The sequence below is a fragment of the Staurois parvus genome, unplaced genomic scaffold, assembly GCF_062004578.1.
Source record: "Staurois parvus isolate SC_StPar_1 unplaced genomic scaffold, SC_StPar_1.0 ptg000894l, whole genome shotgun sequence".
Lineage (NCBI taxonomy): Eukaryota > Metazoa > Chordata > Amphibia > Anura > Ranidae > Staurois > Staurois parvus.
The window spans coordinates 1263955-1280910 of NW_028318690.1; the positions used below are offsets into that span (position 1 = coordinate 1263955).

The 16956-nt window shown below is 45.0% G+C and overlaps 1 protein-coding gene across 1 annotated transcript in view; it reads right to left on the minus strand.

Moving 5' to 3' along the window:
• LOC149442361 (uncharacterized) overlaps positions 1–16956 on the minus strand; it is an 86867-nt gene that overhangs the window by 9746 nt on the left and 60165 nt on the right. The window contains exon 17 of the mRNA XM_089656217.1: positions 15861–16014. Coding sequence (XP_089512343.1) covers positions 15861–16014 — 154 coding nt within the window. The remainder of the gene's footprint in view (positions 1–15860; positions 16015–16956) is intronic.

Consider the following 16956-nt stretch of genomic DNA (forward strand, 5'->3'; position numbering starts at 1 on the left):
ATGCATGGCTCACGTGTTCAATCTGGTTGTCAAGCGGTTCCTAAAATCCACCATCCCACTGCAAGACATCCTTAAAATGTCACGTAAACTTTGCATGCATTTCAGCCATTCCTACACCGCAAAGCACACCCTCCTTGAGCTGCAGCGGCAGAACGGAATTCCACAGCATCGCCTGATCTGCGACGTTGCAACAAGGTGGAATTCAACCCTACATATGTTAGACCGCCTTTACGAACAGCGAAAGGCCATCACCGATTTCCTGATGTTACAAGCGGATAAAGGTACTCCCCTGTGTAACTTAGATGTCAGCCATTGGCAGCTCATGCGTGACACCTGCCGCTTGCTCAGGCCCTTTGAGGAGGCCACGCTATTCGTGAGTCGGCAGGACTATGGGATGAACGACGTCATTCCTCTGTTGCACGTCCTGGAACAAATGCTGTTAACAATGGCTGGTCAGGGTGCGGTAGACGTGGCGCACAGATCTCAACGCCACATGACCCCTGTGGGGGCAGGACAGGAAGAAGAGGAGGAGGTAGAGGAGGACATTGGTGCTCAGGAATTATTGAGTGAAATGGGTGGTTTTTCCACTCAGCGGACAGGAGTGGAGGAGCAGGAGCATCTGGTAGAGGAGGAGGAGGAGGAGACAGAGGACCCAGACGCACCGTGGCAGTATGCTGTGGAGATGGAGGCAGGGAGTCCCTCGCATTCCTTGGCACAAATGGCCCATAGCATGCTCGGTTGCTTGCGTAGCGACAGCCGAATAATAACCATCAGACAGAGGGATGACTTTTGGCTGTCCACCTTGTTGGACCCTCGCTACGGTTCAAAAATGGTGGCCTTTTTCACACCTGCTGAGAGGGAGGCCAAAATAAAGTACTATAAAAACCACCTATGTAGTCAGTTGGTCTCTGCCTTTCTGCGCCAACGTCCATCCTCAGACACTGTGGGCCCTGTGCGCTCGCGTTCCGCTGCCATGGCAGCAGGGGAGGGGTGGGGTGGTAGGAGCAGTGGCAGCTCCACCAGCAGCGGCTGCCTCAGTCTGCAGTCGATGATGAGTAGCTTTCTTCACCAGCGCAGTGAGGAAACTACTAACCAGCCGCAGCAGCAGCAGCATCAGGTGGACCTGGAGCAGGACCTCAAACAACAGGCTCGGGCCTACTTGGACAGCACCCTGCCAACCGAGGTAGACAATCCCCTTGACTACTGGGCAACGAAACTTGACCTTTGGCCCTAACTAGCTGAATTTGCCCTTGAAAGGCTGTCATGCCCGGCCAGTAGCGTGGCATCGGAGCGCGTGTTTAGTGCGGCAGGAGGTATTGTAACTCCGCGGAGGACACGACTGTCCACCCAAAGTGTGGAGAGACTCACGTTTGTGAAAATTAATCAGGCGTGGATTAGTCTGGATTTCAAACCACCAGTTCCTGACACAACTGACTAAATTCGCCATGAATCATGCCCCAAACATGTTATTATTTTTAACATAGGCCTCTGTATGGCCTTCAATTTAAGCTGCTTACGCTTCGCCACTCTGCCATGGGCCCCTGTACCGCCTCCTCTTGCTGCTGCCAGGTCCAGAGTGTGTCATGGGTCCCTGTACGGCCTCCCATTGCTGCTGACTTCATCGCCAGACTCTGCCATGTGCCACTTTCAGGTCTCCTTACACTGTTGGTGGGTTCCATTTTGTGATAGGGTGCTGTATGGCCTTCCATTGCTGCTGCCTCCACCGCCACCCTGCGCCATGTGCCTCTGTCATCTGCTCACGCTGCTGACGGCTTCCGCTTTTTAACCGAGGCCTGTGTTTGGCTTCCGAATACTGCTGCATCCACCGCCACCCTGCGCCATGTGCCTCTGTCGTCTACTCACGCTGCTGACGGCTTCCGCTTTTTAACCTAGGCCTGTGTATGGCTTCAGAATAATGCTGCCTATACCGCCACCCTGCGCCATGTGCCTCTGTCGTCTGCTCACGCTGCTGCCAGGTCCATACTGATTCATGGCCCCCTGTACCGGCTCCTCATGAACGTGGTTCAGCGGGTTTGCATCACTTAACGGCAAATCGTTGACAAACGCTGGGACGTTCAGTGTTGTGCGCATTAAGCCAGACACCAAAGGGCAGCACAGACCTGTTATTACTCGCTCAAGCATGGCTGAACAAAACCAGTCTCTACCACAAATTGGACCCAGACCTGCCCAGGGTCTCGTAAGTAGATTGCACGGAGGAGTAGAGTTCGTTATTGGAATTAACTGTGAGGGAATTTTAAACCTAGGCCTGTGTATGGCCTTCAATTGAAGCTGCTTCTGCTCCGCCACTCTGCCATTGGACTCTTGATAGTCGACGACTATCAAGAGTCCAATGGCAGAGTGGCGGAGCAGAAGCAGCTTCAATTGAAGGCCATACACAGGCCTAGGTTTAAAAGTCCCTCACAGTTAATTCCAATAACGAACTCTACTCCTCCGTGCAATCTACTTACGAGACCCTGGGCAGGTCTGGGTCCAATTTGTGGTAGAGACTGGTTTTTGTTCAGCCATGCTTGAGCGAGTAATAACAGGTCTGTGCTGCCCTTTGGTGTCTGGCTTAATGCGCACAACACTGAACGTCCCAGCGTTTGTCAACGATTTGCCGTTAAGTGATGCAAACCCGCTGAACCACGTTCATGAGGAGCCGGTACAGGGGGCCATGAATCAGTATGGACCTGGCAGCAGCGTGAGCAGACGACAGAGGCACATGGCGCAGGGTGGCGGTGTAGGCAGCATTATTCTGAAGCCATACACAGGCCTAGGTTAAAAAGCGGAAGCCGTCAGCAGCGTGAGCAGACGACAGAGGCACATGGCGCAGGGTGGCGGTGGATGCAGCAGTATTCGGAAGCCAAACACAGGCCTCGGTTAAAAAGCGGAAGCCGTCAGCAGCGTGAGCAGACGACAGAGGCACATGGCGCAGGGTGGCGGTGGAGGCAGCAGCAATGGAAGGCCATACAGCACCCTATCACAAAATGGAACCCACCAACAGTGTAAGGAGACCTGAAAGTGGCACATGGCAGAGTCTGGCGATGAAGTCAGCAGCAATGGGAGGCCGTACAGGGACCCATGACACACTCTGGACCTGGCAGCAGCAAGAGGAGGCGGTACAGGGGCCCATGGCAGAGTGGCGAAGCGTAAGCAGCTTAAATTGAAGGCCATACAGAGGCCTATATTAAAAAGTCCCCCCAGCAGCAGCGTGGGGAGACGACTATTAGTCGTCTCCCCACGCTGCTGCTGGGGGGACTTTATAACATAGGCCTCTGTATGGCCTTCAATTTTAGCTGCTTACGCTCCGCCACTCTGCCATGGGCCCCTGTACCGCCTCCTCATGCTGCTGCCAGGCCCGTAATCTGCCATGGGCCCCCGTACCGACTCCTCATGCTGCTGCCAGGCCCGTAATCTCTCATGGGCCCCTGTACCGCCTCCTCATGCTGCTGCCAGGTCCAGAGTGTGTCATGGGTCCCTGTACGGCCTCCCATTGCTGCTGTCTCCATCGCCACACTCTGCCATGTGCCACTTTCAGGTCTCCTCACACTGCTGGTGGGTTCCATTTTGTCATAGGGTGCTGTATGGCCTCCCATTGCTGCTGCCAGGCCCGTAATCTGCCATGGGCCCCCGTACCGACTCCTCATGCTGCTGCCAGGCCCGTAATCTCTCATGGGCCCCTGTACCGCCTCCTCATGCTGCTGCCAGGTCCAGAGTGTGTCATGGGTCCCTGTACGGCCTCCCATTGCTGCTGTCTCCATCGCCACACTCTGCCATGTGCCACTTTCAGGTCTCCTCACACTGCTGGTGGGTTCCATTTTGTCATAGGGTGCTGTATGGCCTCCCATTGCTGCTGCCAGGCCCGTAATCTGCCATGGGCCCCCGTACCGACTCCTCATGCTGCTGCCAGGCCCGTAATCTCTCATGGGCCCCTGTACCGCCTCCTCATGCTGCTGCCAGGTCCAGAGTGTGTCATGGGTCCCTGTACGGCCTCCCATTGCTGCTGTCTCCATCGCCACACTCTGCCATGTGCCACTTTCAGGTCTCCTCACACTGCTGGTGGGTTCCATTTTGTCATAGGGTGCTGTATGGCCTCCCATTGCTGCTGCCTCCACCGCCACACTGTGGCTCCACACTCTGGTTTTGGCCCCGTGACTGCCCAAATGAGTGAAGTGTGCGGTGATTCTAAGATCGACGGCACTCATCTGCATGTCATACTGACTGACAGTATTATTTCTCTTCCCCAGCAGACTCCAAGGGCATTTAAATTAAAGGTACAGTGTTCTGCACTAATATAAAGGCTCTCTGAAGCCTAGAAACACCCTTTTTACACGTTAAATTCGCAGCGAATATATTCGCCTCGAATCGAATTTATTCCGCGAATTCGGCAAATCAGCCGAATCGAATTTTTGAATAATTCGCTCATCTCTAATAATAATAATAAATTGAATTCAATAATCTAATCAAACCAAAAACACTGAAATTTGAAATATAGCGCCAAGTTCGCACATCACTGAGCAAAGTCGCAGAATTGTTTTCAGTGTCTGATGATGAATTTCCCCACGAATCATTATCACTCAATTCTGCAAGTGGTTCTAAATTACTATCATTGTTCTCTAGCTGGTCTAAAACCAATTTTGACCTAAAGGGACACTTTTTGGACGCCATGGACATTTTTCAGTTTCCAGGCAATAAGAACAGTAAAAATGCAGGCAGAGCACAGGACAAAGCACTCGGGACAAAATGTATGTGAAATGGTTTGATACAGTAATGTTTTACTATGTGATTTTACTATATTTAGTGAATTTCGCTTTTTGTCATTTTCAAATTTCCCACCGTTCCGTCCCCCGTACGTCCCGACGCTCGCAGGGGATGGAACCCAGATGACAGATGCCGGCATCTGCTGGATTTACATTGCCGGGGACACTGCAGGAGGGACATCGCGGGAGCGCAGGACAAGGTAAGTGAAGAACAGATGCCGGAGCAGCGCCTCATGGTAAGCCCGAGTGTAGCTCGGGGTTATCGCTTTTGGTACTGAAACTTTAACCCGAACTACACTCGGGAATACCGCCAGGGAGGTTAAGCATAACAATTTGTCCGCAGGTTTGGTTTCTATGCAGAGCTGTACCAGATTTTGCACTCTCCAGTTTTAGCAAACCCCCCTCAATGTGTATAGCATTGGTGCTCGACCTGTGGCTCTCCAGCTGTCAGGGAACTACAAGTCCCATCATACCTCTGCCTTTGGGGGTCATGCTTGTGACTGTCAGCCTCTTGCATTGCCTTGTGGGATTTGTAGTTCTGCAACAGCTGAAGGGCCACAGGTTGAGCACCCATGCTGTATAGCATGATGCAGTGGGATGCCAACTTGGCAGTTATTTCAGCAGTTAAATGACAGAAAAATGTGTTTACATATATAATTCCACCCTGAAATATTTGTTCATAAACATATGCACTTTGCATCAGCTTGAAACATTTTGCTTTTGGCTAGGAACAGGGAGCTGCAATCATGATGTAGATTAGATTGAAACTTTTGGCAGTGACAAGCTTATAGATTTTTAAGGGTTAATTTAGTGTTGGGGCTATACACCTTACCTTCTGAAGTTGCTTATTTATGTTCCTTTTTACAGTACTCCTAGCTGTGAGACCCAAGAATGATCATGTGATTACCATATCAACTATGACACCACTTGGTTTTGTTTATACAGACAGTATAACGAGAAATTTCCTATCAAATACTTACCATAATTTTCCTTTCCTGACAGACTCCATGGCAGCATATAATTGTGTAGCTCTGTCCTCGCTCCCACCCTATAGGACCCCACTCCCATAAATTCTGAGGCTGAGGTTAAGCCAGAGGCTGCGTTAACAGTATAAAGAAGCTGGCTACACACTACAATGAGCCAGAACAGCCTTAATGGAAGACATGTCATCCCCGACAAATATTTCTGGCACCCTTTCACAGGAAGCCCATGAGGTCTACACACTCCTGCTTGAGTTTGTTGTCACTGTTTCCGTAGGAACCAAGCCCTAAGCCCTATAAGCTAGTTGGCTAGCCAGAATGACCCATTCAGGAATGATTCTGGATGATATCTCTGTCCCACTGGTTCTGCTAGAGAGAGTGACAAAGAGAGGTCCTAAAACTGCAAAGCAAATCTGTAGCTTGTGAGCATGATCAAAGTATCCCAATATCCAGGGCATGGAGCCAGTCAGTTATCCTTAGTGGTCCTGCCAATGGGAGGAACAAATATTTTGTTCTTGTAGGATGCCAAAGCCACCTCAAATTGCAACCCAGTACAGATAACACTATCTGTACTAAACAGAATTCCAACAAGCATCCCTCATAGCCTAACACGTAGATCTTGGCAAACCTCCCAACTGTGGAAAAACCATACAGTATCTTATGGCTACCTTTACTCAAAACTGGACTGAAAAAAATCCCATCTGGAGCAGCAAACTGCCAAAGAGTCCTAAAGGCTCTGATACTGGAAAACTTCCTGCTGAGGATATAGCCCTTAGACAGATTGTCATCATGGCTCAACCTGTACTCCAACTGGACTGGAGATGTTCCCTCCTGAAGCTGTCAGTCACCAAGGATCCTTCCTAGCCTAAACCTAAAATCTTGGCTAACTTCCTGGCTGATGAGATAGCCCCTAGATTGGCTGTCTTCATAGCTTTGTCTCTTCCCAAGCTGGACTAAACAGAGATCTCATCTGGAGCTGGACGTCAGGAGCAAGTAGCAAATCCCTCGTAGAGAGGGAGCAAAAGGCTAATTACTCTGTTACTCTCAGAATGAAAAACTGGAAGAGATGAGCAAGGATAGAGTATTGCACTCTGCGACAGAAGATATAATCTGAGAAAAAAGACTGGAGTCTGATAGCCCGGTACCAAAGCAGGAACCAAGGCCTGTTTGGCCAATGGGGAAATATCAATGTACTACTAGACCCATAAAAAACCACTGTATATCCAGCTCTGAAATCTTGATGAAATCCACTTGGAGGAACCTGGATGTAGGAACCACTTGTTGCCCAATTGGGCCACAAAACATGGATTCTTCCTAGAAGTTCTGAATGTAGACTCAATGAAATGTTAGAGAGATTAATCTCCACCAGGGTCACAATCACCTCTACTTCTCTCAGTAGACTGACCTTGCTAGTTCTGACCTGCCCCTTGATGTAGGACACCACTGTGATGTCCCCCAGCCTCTTTGGAGACTAAGGAGCCTACTGTCAGGTGATGAAAGGAAAAGAAAGCAATTAAGGACTGTCCAGAAAACAGAAATGCTCAAAACAACTTCCCAACAGGGGATTTCCACTGGCCGTAAGCTCTGCAGCACAGATTTACTATAGTTCCAGCACCCAAGGCTTCATCTGACTTTGTGAGACATGAAAAGCTAGGTATATGTCCAACGTTGGACAAAAAACTCCTTTAGAACAAGAAGCCTTGTCCATTGAGCCCACCTTAATATAGTGATGGGAGAAACCATAGTCCTGATCAGGCACTGAGATGCTGACAGGTGAAAAGAGGAAATCCAGGATAATCCAGGATTCCCTCCACTAATATGCTCTAGTGTGGCAAAAAAATGTATACTGCACAGTGATGAATTAGGCTCTCAGATACACAAAACTTTGCATAGGGGACAAATGACCCTAGCCAGTCAATCTCTTGTAGGGTTCTGATAAATCCCTCTGTATTCTTTAAAGGGATCTCTGTCTAGAGAAGGAATGGATCGAGAATCCAACCAGCAGTCACATATGCTGCATAATGTCTTGACCCATGTAGAAACAGAAGTACGTCTGAAAGACAGATCTGGGGAGTTGGAAATAGGCACCCCTCTGAATAACAATAGTACTCATCTTAAAATCACATCTGCTGGGACTGGAATTGCCATCCCTAGAGGTGGTAAGATTTGACGTTGGCTAACAGAACTTGTCTATTGTTGCTGGAGCAAAGTATTCCTCCTGAGACAGGCATAATCTTGAAGATAACTGATTCTCCAGTTGTGGCCTGAAATGCTTGTCCTGAGGGTCCAAGCCTCTGAGACCAATGCTGTACCCTGCTACCAAAAGTGGAAAAACCAGGTACCCATAAGATACTGTATGTATGGATGGCACAATTTGAAAAAGACCAGTAAGCGTCTTTTCCCCCAGAATAGGACTTTTTGGTTGAGGACTCTCTCTTTTCAATTTTTTTCTGGACTCCAAACCAGGACTGCAGGAGCATTCTTCTTTGGAGTTAGACACCAATAGAGATGAGCGAATCGAACTTGGCGAAGTGGAATTCGTTTCGAATATTAGGAAAATTTGATTCGCATCGAATCCGAATTTTAGCAAACTTCGGATGCACAAATCGAATTTTCCCCGATCACCTGGCAAAAGTGTCACTGCAGAGAGCTCCGCTATTTCTGACAGTTCTCTGACAGTTCTGACAGTTCATTTACAGCGGTTGAAACATTGTATCTATTTGTTTCCATTTAGGATACAGATGTTTTTATTCGGAAATAAATAGATACAATGTTTCAACCGCTGTAAATGAACTGTCAGAACTGTCAGAGAACTGTCAGAAATAGCGGAGCTCTCTGCAGATACACTTTTTGCTGTACTGGAATTCTTCTTCTTTTCATTCTTCTTCTTCTTTTCATTCTTCTTCTTCTTCTTCTTTTCATTCTTCTTTTCATTCTTCTTCTTTTCATTCTTCTTCTTCTTCTTTTCATTCTTCTTTTCATTCTTCTTCTTCTTCTTTTCATTCTTCTTCTTCTTCTTTTCATTCTTCTTCTCATTCTTCTTTTCATTCTTCTTCTTCTTCTTTTCATTCTTCTTCTTCTTTTCATTCTTCTTATTTTCATTCTTCTTTTCATTCTTCTTCTCATTCTTCTTTTCATTCTTCTTCTTCTTCTTTTCATTCTTATTTTCATTCTTCTTCTTCTTTTCATTCTTCTTCTTCTTCTTCTCATTCTTCCCTTCATTCTTCTTCTTCTTCTTTTCATTCTTCTTCTTCTTCTTTTCATTCTTCTTTTCATTCTTCTTCTTCTTCTTTTCATTCTTCTTCTTCTTCTTTTCATTCTTCTTTTCATTCTTCTTCTTCTTCTTCGCCGTGCCCCGTGACTGCCCAAATGAGTGAAGTGTGCGGTGATTCTAAGATCGACGGCACTCATCTGCATGTCATACTGACTGACAGTATTATTTCTCTTCCCCAGCAGACTCCAAGGGCATTTAAATTAAAGGTACAGTGTTCTGCACTAATATAAAGGCTCTCTGAAGCCTAGAAACCCTTTTAATAATTTAAATTCGTGGCGAATAAATTCGCATCGAATCGAATTTCTCCCGCAAATTCGGCGAATCAGCCGAATCAAATTTTTGAATAATTCGCTCATCTCTAGACACCAACTATTGAAATGCAGTCTTCTTTTGTTTGGCAGACATTTACTCTGAGGCAGGAGGCCAGACTAAACACAATTTTAGCTCTTTGCCTTCAAATTAAGCATGCCGTTGAAGAGGATAGTTTAAACTCTCGCAATGCAGACAAGATTGTCTCACTTGTCAGAATTACTGTTTAGGGCAGAATTATTATTCTTTATCCCAACTTCCACTGCATTGGAAGAGAGGCAAAGGTTAAGACAGGTTCACAGGCTGCAACTGCAGACAGATATACCTCCTAAAGACAAGACCAAGTCATAAAGATACCACCAGAAGATGCCAAACCCCCTCCAAGGACACACCCAATCACCATGATTGAGTAGACTCCTGAAAGACACAGCATCCCCCAATGGCAAGTCCATGCATCTGGCAAATCTCATGAAGGCCATGTTGACCAAATAGGTGACTCAGTGTGCTGGAAAACCTCTTCCTCATAAGTGCTTAATCTGGCATCCTGCAGTGCAGGCAGAAGTGTCCTGGTTGGGGGTTGAACTGAGCAACCCAGTGCTGCAAGGTTGAAGTGCTGACCACTAAGCCACTCTGCTGCTCTGTCCTTCTATTCAATTTTGCACTACTCTTCTAGAACGAGCTTCTGGCCTAAACATAGGAAAAATATGCAACACACTCCTTTGGAAATGCTAAAAATACTTGCATTGCCGGTATCTCTGCATATAAACCATCCTCATCTACATCTTCCTTTGAAATTGTTTAAAGATGGTTAAGTTGGCCAGTTGAGTGGTTCTGCAAGGAAAAAAGCTTGACATTGTCAGAGCAGAGAATCCTTGCACACAGAGAGTTGTAACAAACTCCTCCTCCTTGGCTACCTGTGACAACCTGTTAGTGCGCGGTTTGATTTAGTTATTTTTATCTCTTTAACCACTTGCCAACCGCACTATAGCCGAATGACGGCTACAGCACAGTTGTCCATTTCTGGGAGGGCGTCATATGACGTCCTTCCAGAATGCGCCCTCCTGCGTGCCCCCAGCAGCGTGCACCCTGCGATCTACGTGATTGCTGAGTCCTACGAACGCAGCTGATAATGTGACGTGGTAAAAGGCCAATCACAGCAGTCTTTTACCACGTGATCAGCTGTGTCCAATAATACAGCAGATCACCGGGCAAATGCAGTTGCTGGTTATCGGCTGCACTTTCCTCACACTGTCACAGCATCACAGCATGAGGAAAGTACTGCCGGTAACCGGCAATTGTCAGAAAACACATTGGCACTGATGATCAGTGCCCTGATGAATAGTGCCCAGCAGTGCCACCCACCAATGCCACCCACAAGTGCCAAGCAGTGCCACCCATCAGTGCCCAGCAGTGCCACCCACCTGTGCCCATCAATGCCTAGCAGTGCCACCCACCTGTGCCCAGCAGTGCCTCCCACCAGTGCACAGCAGTGCCCCCCATCAGTGCTGCCCAGCAGTGCCAGCTCATCAGTGCCCAGCAGTGCCACCAGTCAGTGCCCAGCAGTGCCACCAGTCAGTGCCATCAGTCAGTGCCACCCATCAGTGCTGTCTATCAGTGGCCATCAGTGCCGCCTATCAGTGCATAACAGTGCCAGCTCATCAGTGCTGCCTATCAGTGCCCATCAGTGCCACCTATAAGTGCCCATCAGTGCTGCCTATCAGCGCAGCCTCATCAATGTACAGTACATCAGTGAAGGAGAAAAAATTACCTGTTTGCAAAACTTTATAATAGAAACAAAGAAACACTTTTTTTTTCAAATTTTTGCTCTTTTTTGTTTATAGCGCAAAAAATAAAACACCCAGCGGCAATTAAATACCACCAAAAGAAAACTATTTGTGTGAAAAAAAATTATAAAAATTTCATATAGGTACAATTTTGCAATTGTCACTCAAAGTGTAACAGTGCTGAAAGCTGAAAATTGGCCTGGGCAGGAAGGGGATATAAGTGCCCGGCAAGTGGTTAAACATGCCTATCAAAGAGAAAACTAGAAGCTATCGGAGTCAGCGAGTATTCATTCTGAGTGCCTAGAGGCTCTTCAAGAGATCTATGGAAGAGTTGAAAATTGGACAGAGCTAATCTGTCTCTTTAAACATGCCTATCAAAGAGAAAACGAGAAGCTACTGGACTATGTCAGACGACTGAACCAGATTCTTCACCAAGTCATCATTAAAAGTGGAATGGAAGCAGAGATTGTAAGCAGTGCCTTACTATCTCAAGTTCTGAAAGGGACTCAGCCCTTAGACCCCATTGTGCTTCAACTCAGGACCAAAGACCCAAATGACCCACTTACTTATTCTAAGCTCACACTATTGGAGAGGATGAAGCTCTCACTGCTGCCAAAGCCTGGAACCCAAAGCATTCAAGGGACTCAAGCCCAGTGCAGGTGCCTATTTCACCCAAGCTGGGGTTGACACAGAGACTAGTTTGTGGGATGGGCTGCCACTCCTATGGATACTCTGACCCAAGCCATAGCACAGATGTCCCAGATGCAAACTACTTTACAGCAAACTTTCTGCGAAGTTCAGAAGGCAGTAGAGCAAGTTATGTGCAGAAATTTCTTTCAGAGATTAAACAGACTGTATCCACTCTTGTAGCCGAAAGAGAGCTAACTGTTTCTCCCATGACAAGAAGGTGCTGCCATGCCAGGGAAGTAGAACATTTCAAAGTCCATTGCAAAAGTGGGGAGAACCTAGCAGATTTAGACATGAAAGTGTTAAGGAAGTTGTTCCTTGGAAAGCCAGAGGGAAACTCCAAGAGGCCCAAGTAAAGGAGCTGAGGGCTCACAAACTACCGAGAGCTCCAAGAACAAAGAAACTCAGATGCTGGAGCTGGAGACAGAGAAACTGGTTCAGATAAACTAGCTGCACTTCTTAACCATTTCAATACCGTGCAATTTTACACCTTCCTGCCCAGGCCAGTTTTCAGGTTTCAGCGCTCTCACACTTTGAATGACAATTGCGCGGTCATACAACATTGTACCCAAACTAAAATTTTATCATTTTCTTCACACAACTAGAGCTTTCTTTTGGTGGTATTTAATCACCGCTGGGGTTTTTATTTTTTGCTAAATTAACAAAAAAAGACCAAAAATTTTGAAAAAAAAACACATTTTTCTTTGTTTCTGTTATAAACGTTTTCAAATAAATAATTGTTCTTCATAAATTTAGGCCGAGATGTATTCTGTTACATGTCTTTGGTGAAAATAACCCAAATTAGGATGTATTTTTTAGTTTGTAGGAAAGTTATAGAGTTTACAAACTATGGTATAGATCTGAATATTGATCAATCCTGAAGTACTGACAGCCAATCTAATATCTTGAGGTCCAAGAATGTCAGAACAGTACAGATATCCCCCAAATGACCCCTTTTTGCAGAGTAGACAGTCCGACGTACTTCATAAGAGGCATGGCGAGTTTTTTGAAGTTGTATTTTTTTGTCATAATTTTTCGGAAAATGAAAAAATTAAAAAAATTATTTTCACTATTTTTTTTTTTACATACTGTCACCAGTGCAGTACAGCGTCATCATATAACTGGCATGGCGGTGAACAGCGACACTGACTGGTGACAGTATGAAAAAAAAAAATTATTTTTTTTTTATTATATTTAATTTTTTATTACATTTTTTTTTATTTTTTTTAAGATTTTTTTTCATATTTTACTATGACCAAAATAGTACAATGTTACCATAGTAACACTGTACTACTTTGGGGAAGTGATCAGTATTTTTTTTTTTTTTTACACAATTTGCTTATAGCAAAGAATTACTTTGCTATAAGCAAGCATTTACCTGAATGAAATCGATTCATTCAGCTTTTTTTTTTTTTTTTTTTTTTTTGTGCTTAGCTGTGATTTGGTCACAGCTAATCACATGACATGTGCATGTGATTAGCTGTGACCATTCACAGCTAGGCACTAGTATACAATGGATGGCATCATGAATGAAGCCATCCATTGTATACAACTGTCATGTGACCTGCTGTGATTGGTCACAGCAGGTCACATGGTACCAGCAACAGGAGCCAGTACTCGGATCTGTCATCGGCCGTGTCCGAGGTGACAGATTGCACTGCTGCGTCGCTCTGCAACCGCGCAAACCGCCAAATGGCGTGCACCCGGAAAGCTGCAGCGCTTTTCAAGCCGCCAAACGGCCATTGGCCGGGCGGCTAACGGTTAAAAAACAACAGAATCCATGTAATCTGCTCCCTGGCAAACAGGCACAAGCAGTGGATGCACACCATTGTGTTAGGTCCAGTGGAAAAAGTCAAAAGAGACAGGCATAGGGCAAGAAGAATGCACAGGTGCGAATCGCAGAGCCTGTCCCAAGCAAACTCCCTGACCAATTAGTGGGCCTTTAACCAATAATTCCCATTCAAGTGGAAGGAATATACACTAAAGCACTGTTAGATATGGGAGCACAAATTATGCTATTATACCTTACTTCTATTATAAATATCTGAAGCACACATCACTTTGAAAGCTGGAAGAACTATAAATCTAGGGAACTGAGACACAGAAGCTTCTTTACTATGTGTATGTCCTGATTAAGTTGACTATTAACTCTTTGGTAGTAGGGAAATCCGAGACCTTTCCCACTCTAGCAGTTGTGTATCGCTGCCCCCTGGGTGAACACTTGGCTCCTTATTGATAGGAACAAATACTGATCTGGTGAGAAGCTTACTCACCCACATAGCCCTGAAAAATGATTTGCTTGGGGAAAAAACATTCATTCTCACCTGCGTCAGGCCTATCAGCATGTCTTGCAAGAGCAAAAAGCTCTTAAGGCCCAATAATAGCAGGCAGAAGACTAAATTTAAAGATTGTTTTGGCACCTGCCTTTGGTTACCTTTTGCTGATCATTCAGTGAGGAGAGCTATAGCTTATGCTGGTCTGGTCTGAGTTCACGCAGTATCTCTGCTGTTTCCAGTGAAGCCTCAGTGTGTTGTTTATGCTGTGAAATTTTCACTATTATACTGTATTTTATCTGATAACTACTTGATAATATACTATATATATGATATTTGCTACAAAGTCTCAATTCTAATTTCAGGGTGATCCTAAGGTATTGAAAAATTACTAACCCACCCCTGTAAACCCTTTGAGGACCAAGGGACGTATTTCTCCCATGTTTTTAATAGCCTGTATCATCTGATTAAGAACTTAAAATACTTTTTTTTTGGTTTGAGTCAAAATATTAGTTCTTATCAACAAATGGGTCTAGCTTTTTGCCAATTATTTCATGAAATGGCTTAGTTACAGCAACTGAAGTGTACGAACTTTAAAAACAGAAAATTGATTATTTTGGCGTTCCGTAATCTTATGGTCCTCAAAGGGTTAATGGGTAAACCTAAGGTGTCAGTGGTGGTGCAGCATCTATCAAAGTCAAGGTAAGAACAGAGGACATGACCTAACCAGCAGCTCCTGCAGTGGTGGCACTACAGCAGCAAAAAAAAGCATTAAAATGCTGTCCGTACTTATAAGTAAAGCAACAGAAAGATACTTTCTGTGAAAATGTGACTTCATTATTAGGAAGAATATCTGAGGGATATTTATTAATTCTGCCACACAGCAATGCAATGATAAACAGGAGCAGTAAAATAGATTATGCAACAGATTTACTATAAGGTTACACCTTGAGTCATAAATTACCACAGCTGCTATAAAGTAGCATTGCAACAGAATGAAACCTGACCCGCTACCACTTTTTAATTGTACATCTGTTGAGAGTGAAAATCTTTCTCATCTTCGGTGGCATATCTTGCAGACTTTTGCAAAGTTGGCTACCCAGATATGCTTGATAAATGTCCCCCTCTTTAATTCTGCTGTATTATTTGCACATTTCTGATAATATTTTAATGCCCATTGGCTACATTATGCATGCATTTCAACAGTGCAAACATCAGAAAACAATGAAAGGGGTTACATAGGTTAAACCAGAACTCCAACTACTTTCAATTTAATGAAAAATTGTTCACCTTTAAGGAAAAATAATAAATGCACATACAGTACTTTTGCAGAAAAAAAATAGCATTTATCATTTTTCCTAAAGAATGTCACAGAGTATTGTATCTGCGATGAGTGTATTATCTGTACAATATTAGACTCCTGCACACTCTCTCATCTGCTTTCTGCCCATAACTCTGTATGGGCTCTCAGTTACAGTAGAAAGCTGGAGGTGTGAATGGACTACAAGTGTGCTTATCAGCTATATGCAGTGGTGGTAGAAGGGACTTGTAGTTTCTTCATTCACAGATCCCTGTGGTAGGACCTGTTGCATGTTACACCCTCAATACAGGTGTAACATGTAACATATTCTAAAGTTGAACTTATCCTTTAAAAGTACGGATGCCAGGCAACTAGCATGTTCAAAGGTCAGTAATGGGAGCTTCAATATTTTTTTTCATGACAGAGTTTCTTTAACCTCACTGTACATTTATTAGATGGATAATTGATTTCTCATCCTTTATGCAGCTATTACCGTGTATACTTTGCATTGATAGAATGGGTCCAGTGGATGATTTTCATATAATTCATTTTTCTGTGTGTTTATTGTTTCTTCAAACACAGCTGTCAAACTGAAGATGTCAGATGCTTTTGAATACATTTGATTCTCCTTGACTTCAGGTGCTGACCTGTGAACAAAATAAACCAAAATGTTTGTTTTATATACAGTTATGCAGTACAGGTACATAACAGGGGCGGACTGACCATTTGGAAACTCGGGCACTGCCCGAGGGCCCAGGGTCAGTAGGGGGCCCCATGAGATGCCCCTGGTACCTTTTTCATAGGCTTTTTTGAGTTTGGGCAAGGACACAGGGGCCCCATGATCCCCTATTGCCCGGGGGCCCCATGAGTTGTCAGTCCGCTCCTGGTACATAATACATTGTTTTATCACATTTGCATAAACAGGGGTTTAGCCCCTCCCCCCACTGCCTTCTGGGATGTCCACGTCACATCCCAGGGGACAGTGGGTTACTGAGAAGTACATGTCACAGCAAGACTACATGCATGCACAGACATGACACTTCTGTCTGCTAGTTATTTAGCAAGTGTCAGAGACTGGCAGCGTGACTGCAAATCCCTTGAGTCTGCACAGATGTGCTTCAGAGACCTCTGGCATATCAGACCTAACATGGCATATGTAAAAATGCCAGCACAGAGGTGGAGCAGTGGTATGAGACTGTCCTGTGAGTGAAGTTCCCCTTTAGTTTGCTCTGCAAGAGGGTCTAAAATCAATTTAGGAAGGAGGTGGTGGTGCTAGGTCTTAGGAATGTTTTTTAAAGTGTTCAAAAGTCCTAGAAGTGGATTAATCTTTAGAGAAAGCTGTTCTTAAAACTATTAATAAAATTTGGAGATTCTTAAATGTGATCATGAAAAGAAGAGACACGTGGAACACCAAGAAAAGTTGTGCCAATCTGGTACAAAAAAATATGTTTTTGTTTTGATATAAAAGTTAACAACACATTTGGGTACCCTAAGGCAACTCGCTAAAATAGATGTTAAAAATAATGGTTTCCCTACAAAGAAGACATTGAATATTCCCCTATCACATTAATTCAGCTGTGGTTAAGAGA